Below are 9,932 nucleotides of genomic sequence, written 5' to 3' on the forward strand. Positions count from 1 at the left end.
TGCAAGTATAACTACATTAGATTTAGAGAGAAAACTAATTTATGAAAATAAATAATTTTGTATTCACCATCTAATCAAAATAACGACATGTTTCGAAACCAATAAAAAGAGAAATAAACAATTTTCATTGGAACAATTTTTGTTTATCTTTTTAAGATATACCCATTTTGTTCTTCTTCCATTTGAACCCATTTTAATTTTGAACTTACCTGATATTTACTCGGAAATCAATAATGGCGTGGGTAATAAAATGAAATCTATTTGTTTTCATTATAAGTAACTGTATGAAAAAAAAATGTATCGTCTCTATGTGGCTTAACTAAAATTTGATAAAGCATCCACAGTCCGAAACAGCTGTCATAATAAACCGTCTTTTGTCAATTTAATAATAGTACCGTTATTAAATTTAATATATAAAAAAGTGAATCTATTAAATATGAAACCAAAATGAGAATGTCCTTTTTTTGTATATAGTGAAGATATACAATAAATTTAACTTTGGCTTGTTTGTAATCAGTTTTAAATTCTGTGGAATTCGAACTCGACCTTTAACAATTCTCTAACAATCATCGGGTAATACTCATCTTTAAATCATTGTTTTTGATTCACCTTAAAGCTCTGCTGTAATTTTCTCTTGAAAATCAATTTAGTTTTTGGTGGGCCTGCTAGGTACCTATCTTGTCATGTTTAATTTCCGGGGTGACAGATGTTTCCTCTTCAGTAAGCACTATCAAAACTATTAAATCATCTGACAGGGTTTAAAAATCGTGTTGATTTGTATTACATTTTTTACGCTACTAACTAACCTCAAGAAAATAATGGAATTCTGCGTGCCCTTTTCAGTTATGCATTGACAATCTTTAATATCATTGTACTATTTGGTTTAATATAATACGAACATGTTAATATTAAATTCGATGCACTACGTAGTAATTTAAAATCATGTGTTTGCTTTTAAAATTTGGTCGCCTAGAAATATTTCAGATGCTTTAATTAAATACTGCAAATAGAATACATCCTAGCCTTTGAAATAATCGAGTATTTTTTAGATAAGTCTTTTTATAAGCCCAGAAAAAATAATGTACACGACTATGAAAACTGATTTAAAGTTCAAAATCTCCTACTTACGATCCCATTTTCGGTTATGGTTTTATTGTATAATGTGGCAAATCAAGTTAATTATAAATTGATCGAAATTTTTTTTAATATTTATGCCTGAACATCCACAAAATAAAATAAAGGGCACTTTTTGGCCATGTTTTTTTCTTGCATAAATCAAAACAGGTGGATGGTGTGAAGCGGGAATTTAAGCCTTATCGCCATCTACGTAAGGTGTGTTATTGATAGCAGCTCGATTCAAATTATTACACGACGTAGTGCATTGCCTTAATCTTAATTTAAACACGGAGTGATTTATCCCCTCTGTGACTCCTCCATTATCATCCCCCCAATCTAATGACCTTTATTTAATAAATCTACATTTATTTCCCTGCAAATACAAGTTAAAATTTCCGTGGTCGAAGTAATTAAATATAATTTACAAATATAAATTTTGATAGATAGGTAATTATCTAAACAATAAAGCACTGATATTTTGTCGAATTAATCTCTTCCGGCTAAGCATAAAATAATTGACAAGTGGGTATATAAGTGCAATAAAAATAATACCATCCTTTCACGTTTTGCTTTGTTATCAAATTATGTTGAAATAACCTTGGACAATGTCATCTTATAGTACGATAAATTTGAGGACGGCTCAATTAAATAAAAAAAACGATTTGCGATCTAATCAAAACAGTAATCACAATAATCGCTATAAAGGTAAACGACAGGTATATTAAATAAAAGTTAAATCATATATTTAATATGAATACAAATCTATTATATATTACTATATTCTGAATAAATAAGAATATGGCCGTATACAATTTGTTTCCCTTTTCTAACAATAAGCACTGGAAAGGAGGGGGAGGCTTGTTTCTCTGGTTTTCATTTTCCACAATAAATTCATGTAATACTACTTTTATATTAGGTCACATATATCAAAGTAACATGGATCGTTGAAATCGATGAAAATGGCGTTGCGAGTCGACAGACTTTACAAATGTTTTTACTGTGATATTTTTATGAATCTGGAGCTCACCCTTGTTCAAAGTAATCATATTTTACACTGAATTATTTAAAATAATAATTTTCTTCATCATTACGGCTCCACATCCTGGGGTAAGATTTGACCTCCTCGACTCTCCGTCGGCTGAGGCCCTTTTAATTCCAATCCAGTATTTCAGTCCTGTTCCAAGCTCCAAACTCATTTTGAGAGGCGGGGTTGGCTACCGTCACTCCGGAAACCATTTATTGGGTAATAAACACCTCAGCCAATGGCAACCCCAAGTGGTTCGCTACGTTTGTTGACTCAGCAGGGGTGACAAGCGAGATGCGCTTAGCGCTTTTCCTGCTTAGCGTGTCAGATCGGGAGAGGCTGGTTTGGGGAGACCCTTTGACCTCTCCAACGCCTTGCACCGCAGTGGTCACTTTTGGTCACACTCATCCCTAGATTCTTATCCACCCCTCATTTCTTTTCCCTAACCAGAAATTACTCTCCTTCCTATAATTAAAAAGTCCCTCCACACAACATTCCCAAAGATGACATAGGCCCTGATAAAAATTATTGAGTTGTAAATTTATACATATTATTACATTCTTTTCCAGAGTTGTGGAACCGTGACATCGCCAGATATCGATAAATATCGCAAGGAATGTCTGGTGGAATCAAAGGTGGACGAAGCCAAAGTTATCAAGATCCGCAAGGACCACATTTTCCCCGATGACGAGGGTCTCCGAAAGTATATCTTCTGCATCCTGAGCAAGGGAGGCGTGGTGGATGCTGAGGGAAACCTGAACAGGGAAGTGGCTCTGTCCATGGTCCCCAGCAAGGAAGATAGAGACAAGGACGCAGTTGCTTTTGACACCTGCCAGAACCAGAAGGGAACTCCCATCGAAAAGGTTTACCATATGTCCAAATGCTACGTGGATATCAGACCAGATGTTGATTTCATATAAATCATAATTACACCAAAGTTTTCAAGTTTTAATTAAGCATGAGGAACTGATGTAACACTGTGTAATTACTGTTAAAATCAATTAATCTGCACAAAAATTAAATTTAAAATAACCATCAGATTTATGTTTTTTCTGCTGATAGTAAAATAAATAATTATGGTCACCTAAATCGTTGTTGCAAATTCTCTATTCCCAATTATAGAAAAATCACGAAGCATAAAATGGTTATATGGTAAATCAACACAGTGACAATTCAACACACATTTAAAAAGTGATATAAAGTCATTAGAAACGATCAAAATAAAAACTTTAAACCTAACCTAACCTAACCTTCTTACCCTGTTATTAAAGTTTTTGTTTCATCACTTTCCATGACTTTATATAACTTTTTAAAGATGTGATGAATTATCATTTTGATGATTTATCCGGTCACCGCAAACATTGCGTATCATATTTATGATATTAAAAACAAAGCAAATAAATTTATATTAGTATGGTGTGCATCACAGACATAGGAATTAATAGACGAGAAGATAATGGCGAGGGGTAAAATCAACTGTTGAAGAACGAAGGGCGTAAGGCTGACTGTGATTCGTCAATAAATCAATCTGACAGTAAATAGGCATCTCGCATTATAATATCACCATTTACTTCTTAAAAGTAAAATCTGCTTTTGAATGAATAGACATTTTTACATGGGAGCGCAAATTACTCGCCACGTTATGAACAAATTTGCGAAGTCCAAATTCGGCAAAAAAATTCGGTTCTATTTTCAGAGTCGAATATTTCGTTTAAGTATTTAGTTAAGACACTTTTATAAATGTTCATAATTTACTTCCCAGCAACCAACCAGCTTTGTGTTTCGCGTCCAGACGTTTCTCGATGTGATAGTATATGTTTCTAAAACTGATCTATATTATACGATGTGAATATGCTTAAAATAAAGTAAAATAATGCTTATATATGGAATGTAATACGACAATTGGGTTTATTCTCTTTTTCACATCTATTTTTACAAGTTTTCATAGTACAAGTCAACATTTTGCCGTGTTATTTCGTAAAATGAACCGATGATGCCTCGACCATAGTTCGCACAAGAATGATGACGTCACGTTTTCAAATTTCACTTGAGGCCATACGCGAGCCCAGCCGGCTCCAATGGAACCGGTATGGGGAGTGGGGGTAATACGCTTTGAATCACTTAGGGCAGGTCTACTAATATTCATATGTCTATGGTGTGCATATAATACTTCCTTCAAAGAAGTTAGAAGTGGATAAATGACGTGTTTGGGGTGAAGATGCAAACCTTGTGATAAACCCGCGGTTGAAATGGAATATTTTTATTTTTCGATTATTTATTATTATCTGAGGTGTAGCCGGCCTTGCTGGGGGTTATCTTTAGGAGATAGACATATACAATAGCAAACTTTTATATAGGCCTTTTTAAGATATACAATTCCGTAGTACATTATTTTGATGTATCTCATAAGGTTTAGCCAGCGTCAGCAATGTAAGCGCCCCAAAATATATTTTTACGACTTGTTTAAAAAACATCGACTTTTCCCTACCTTCTAAATTTATAATATTCATATAATATGTATGCAAACCTTTCGAAAGAAATCCTCTAAACGATAGTGAAAATTCTATCAAAATCCGTTGCGTAGTTTGGAAGAATTAAGCGCACAAACAGACAGACGCGGAAAGCGACTGTTTTTACTATTTAGAGATCGCCCATATGACTATCACGTAATAAATGATGGTACTTAAAATAATAGTGATACAGGAGTAAACCTTACCTCATAAAGACATGCACATTCAACAATCTCCGTGGTCGAGGGGTAAGGCTCTCAACTAGCAAGCTGGAAGTCGCAGGTTCAAATCTCGGCGTGCGCAAATAAATTTTATTTACTCATTAAAAATAATATATAGTATATTTGTGGCACGTTCTGGATTGCAAGATACTCTCAGTATCGCCCTGGTGTAAGAACTCCATTCAGAATTTAAACATTGCTTGAAATGGCTTTTGCCGAGTTTATTGACCAGATCTGAATAGCCAGGTACTTCCCCACCTTCCTTTAGCCGCACAACATACCACAATTGGGGATGCTATAGCATCACTGACTCCAGACGGTTGGGAGAAGTTGGGAACTATTGTTTGGTTTCACATTAAAAAAAAACATATGAAACATTTACCCTGATGATGGTCATTGGAAGGCTGCCTGAAACGTTTGCTAAAGAAGGACGAAGCGCAAGACGGCATAATAACCTAAAATTTAATCACGATGATTAAACTTGTGTTTTTTTCACATGGTAGTATGATCAAATGTTCTTGTTGGGGTAACAGCCCATCGAAACCTCCGGATAAAACTGAATAAATTTGTTTGAATTAGAGTGGGGTGAGGATTATAAAAATAAAAAAACGAATAATTTTCTTTAACAAAATTTTATATGAGCGATAATATTATGAGAAATGAAATGAATATCATAGTAAAATTTATGAAAGCAGAAAACTTATATAGGCAGACAATTTATATAAGCAAAAAAAATGTATAAGCAAAATATTTAAATGGTAAGACAATTTATATAAACAGAAAATTCACACAAATCATAATGTTCTAACTTCACATGATGATTCCTATATTACACGAAGAAAACTTACTGATGTAAATATTTTTCAAATCTTGTCAAATTATTCGTATTGCTGTTAAAAATGATTGAATTGACAGATTTTTTAACAAACTATCAGTAAAACACGAACGTTTCATGAAGATTTCGGAACATATGTTCGGAAAAATTCTAATATTGTTGCACTTGGTCATTAAATTTACCAGGAGAGCGTAGATGTATGAACACGTGTTCCGATATATTCTGAAAGTACCAACTAATATTTTACTAGGAAATGGCTTGCCATCACGTTTTTAATAGGATTTTAATAGGAAATAGTGAAATTGAACTCGTAAAAGGTATCTAGCAACACAAAGAAGATTCTAGTGAGAAGATAATAGGTAACAAAGATGAGCCCAGGTTTTTTCGGCTCCATGATGGTAAAATCGGAAATTCTTCTCCTAGTAGCAGACTATAATAGACACTTGCACTGTTGGAATTCTTCTTGTGGTAGAAAGCATGCTTTGAGTGGAGCTAAGGTCAATCCGAGGTGTTGAATGTAGCGATGTTGTTGTCTGTTTAGTTTACATGACGGCATGGTCGGGGTTCTTTTCATGGTAGCACTTGACCATCAGCCAGGCAGACTCGTGTGGTGTAGCTCCTTGCTCATCCTGACACGCGTCGATGGCCTCTTCCACCTTTTCCCTGTCGGCGTCCTCGGGCAACTTTGACATGGCGACTTCCTTGTTGAAGTGACCGTCCTCTGTGATGAGGTCACTCTTGCGCATCATGCAGAACACGTAGTGCTGCAGGGGTTCGTCCTCCGTCGAGAAGTCTCCCTCTCGCATCTTCTTCACCAATGCTTCTTCCACTCCGGTGTCCTCCAAGCACTCGCCGTGATTCTTCTTTATGGTTTCCTTCTGCTCGTCGGAGAGCCCGCACTGAAAAAAAGAAAAATAAAGAAAGACAATTTTGAAATTTGATGAATTGTTAAAATTCTGCGAAACAACCCTTCCTCAATATTTGTTTTATTGGAATACCGTTGCTTTTAACTTTTGAAAGTAATACTCATAAATTTAATATATCAATGGCCAAGTGGCCAGAGGCATTGACAGAGATCCTGGGTTCGATTCCCAGTTGAGATCGTTGGTTGCCTTCTTCATGAACATGAAATGTTGAGTTTAGATTTATTAGTATTATCTTCTCCTTCAATTAAATAATAAGTTTTCATTCAAATGCATATTTGTTTTGGTCAAATGCTTTGATTAACTAATATAGTGAATAAACGTTACTGAGACAATGCGCGTGGTTTCACTAAACTAGTCCAGTGGGCTTGGTTTACCGGCCAGTTCATATACAAATTCTTTGAATGGTTATCCTTTTCAAAAGCAGTGCCTTTTGTTGGATTATTATGAATATAACACATCTTGTTTTTTTATCAAGTCATTGGATAGATTCAATATGATTTTTTGTTGTTTTGAAGCTGCAATAATTCTGAGCTAAAAATTATTTATAGAAATAATTTCAGCTTCACAAATCCTACCCGTGGTATGCTCTAGTATAGTATAAAGAGCCATGAAAACATGTATAGGTCCGGCATATCGCTTGATTTAAGGCTAGGCTTGGTTGGCATGTCGAGCTTAGCGCGATTTGGGACGTAATCCGTATATATGTCGGAAGCCTAGATATAAGTAATAATACATGTGTTGGCTTTGATCTAAATAGAAGAATGTGCTTAATTTTTTTATGTAAAACCAAATTACTGTCTACGGGAGTGGTACATTTGTTCTTTTACTGTCTTCGGGAGATCGAGAGTTTTCGAATTGTCAAATGTTTTAGGCAGGATTAATTTGGGAGATGATTTTTTGATAAAGTTTCCAACTTCAATCAGCATGGTGCTGATTGAATTTTAAATTGTATTTATTTGCTGGTATCAATTCACTATTTATGTAAATATAACTACTAACCGTTAAAAACACTGTAAGAGCGTTGAAAAATCCTTCTTATTCTACCTTACCAGACTATAACATCAACATCGTAACATTCATCCCTCATCATTCGATGAATACAATAGTCAATATTGATAAAATCAGGCCATTTACGTTTATTTCGGTGAAATAAGTACGTAATTAATAACATAAACGTCATATTTGACATTTGTTGCTGCTAGCGCATCGAGGTCTAAAATATGAACTATTCTGCGGCTTACCCAGTCTTAAGCGGCCGATTTAGCCCACCTAAATTTGAGTGAGAATACGGACCGACTGATATACCGAGTCATTGTTGTTGTTCTACTAGTTCTTGTTTTGCAGCGTATTCAAGAAAATATCCCAGAGAGGTTATGAGAGAAAATTGCTTGGAGCAAAGGGAATGCATCGCCGGGCGACCCTGAATCTCGAATAGAGGAAACGGAAAAGTCGGCAATTCGTTCCACAGTCGAGCTGTGTCACTAAAACGATAAAAGACGGCCCGTTATGATGCGGAAATGCATTCGCAGGTACAAATGTTGCGAATGCGTTTGGCGTATCTCCTGCGTACCGTTACCTATGTAATTACCAACGCAATCAATGTCACCAGATCTTCAGATCTTGGGTCTGTGTTACAAAAAATGATTACATTGGAGAGGAATCCGAAAAAATTCTTTTTATGGGAGTCACTCGAATAACCGAAATTGAACTTGATTTAGACTAATTTAGGGCTAGGGAATCCGAACTGTAAGAATTAGGTGGGGGTCGGCACTATTAACTGAGTTATAGAGTTTTGAAATTTCGTACGCGATACATAGAAACCATGTTTTATTTATCAACTATGACTTAAGAAAATCAAATTAATGACTATTTAATTACTTTTGAAATTTCAGTAGTGCCAACCAAAAAATAAAAAGTGTTGCCATATACTAATAATATTTTTTTACAAAATAGGTAAAAAAATACCAGAAAAAATTTGGTAAGTAATTTTAAATTAATTTACACCAAGCAAAAAAAAAGGATTATTTATTTTTGTAAGGAAGGATTCACGACACATGTCTGTAAGTGTAAGTGTAATTTTGAAGCCGCCTGGAGGCTTTATACAGTAGTATTATATGGTTATCAAACTTAACAGGAGGATTATTTGATTTTTAAGGAGTCAAATATTAACACGAGATTTTTGACTTTCAAAATTTGTCGGGAACCCAAAATAATCTCTATTTTAAAGGATTTGAGATTTTTTCAATGAATAACAGACAAATGTTAAAGAAGCTAAAAGCATGTTGCTTTTCGTGGGTTATGCCTAAATACTGCAAAGAATAAGTTTTAGATGTATTGTAAAGTGTCCCTAATGTCATAGAAATAAGTTGTTAAAAGGTTTATACTAGATATAAAAATCTTATTTTTTATAACTAAATAAAACATACAAAAAACATAATTGCGCACTTTTGCTGAAAAACTTTGTAATAGTACCTATAGTAGAAAAGCTTCGGAGATGTTAACACAACTCTGCTATTGTCTTATCCCTGTGTATTGATTGGACAGACCTGCGGTTAAACTTACTCTAACAAATCTCTAAAACAAAATGGGAATCTTAAAGACATAAGTGATGAAGTCATGTAAAAACAATATACGGCGCGCGGCCCGGCGTAATGGATGGACCTAGGGTCGAATTTGCGCTAGCAGGCCTAGAAAATTGATTTTTCCGTGGGGTTTATTTTAATTATTTCTGATGAACGTATTACCAAAATCTAGGATGCTTCTAGAGGAATCTCCTGCAAAGTTACTAATTCATCGTCTAGAAAGATATAAAACTGGTGTTTCAATGGTAAGGTACTGTTTTTATTAATATTAAATATAAATAACTTCCATCCGCAGTGATCTGTCTACAAAAAAATATTGTTCGAGTTCGTCGGAATTAATTAAAATGGGAGTTTCGAGCAAACCCCCGTTAATAGACGTTAAATACACAAAGGTGGACAATTATTTAAAAATAAAAATTTTCTTTGTTTGATATTATAAATATTCAGAAATGTGACTTACCGCAAGAGCGAAAAGAGACAACAAAAGAACAATTGGAAGATATGAATTCATTGTAAGTTTTTAGTTTCAAATTACTTTCTTTACTATTATTTACTTTCTGCTACTGCTTCTGTACTGAATACTCAACAAAGCCAGCTAGACCTTTTATACATCAAGGAATAAGGTAGTTAACTGGTCCTAGTTCCTAATAATTGCGAGAAATGCAGTTAGTTAGGTACCTACATGCAATGCAATATATGTAATAATTGCATTTTGTGA

The 9,932-nt window shown here is 34.5% G+C and overlaps 2 protein-coding genes across 2 annotated transcripts; one reads left to right on the forward strand and one right to left on the reverse strand.

Annotated features, from left to right (window-relative positions):
- Positions 1 to 1,914: 1,914 nt before the first annotated feature.
- LOC149417242 (odorant-binding protein 10-like) lies at positions 1,915 to 3,060 on the forward strand. The gene is made up of 2 exons (XM_089640563.1): positions 1,915 to 1,920; positions 2,710 to 3,060. Exons 1-2 carry the CDS (start codon positions 1,915 to 1,917, stop codon positions 3,058 to 3,060), a joined length of 357 nt encoding a protein of 118 aa, XP_089496689.1.
- Positions 3,061 to 5,634: 2,574 nt separating this feature from the next.
- Positions 5,635 to 9,596, reverse strand: LOC149417243 (B2 protein-like; the record flags this gene model as incomplete). Its single annotated transcript, XM_089640564.1, has 2 exons — positions 5,635 to 6,592; positions 9,566 to 9,596. Coding segments are annotated over 2 exons (375 nt in total), but the record flags the coding sequence as incomplete, so codon positions are not given.
- Between the last annotated feature and the right edge of the window lie 336 nt (positions 9,597 to 9,932).

Source organism: Hesperophylax consimilis, chromosome 15 (assembly GCF_061612785.1).
Source record: "Hesperophylax consimilis isolate HC1 chromosome 15, BYU_Hcon_1.0, whole genome shotgun sequence".
NCBI lineage: Eukaryota > Metazoa > Arthropoda > Insecta > Trichoptera > Limnephilidae > Hesperophylax > Hesperophylax consimilis.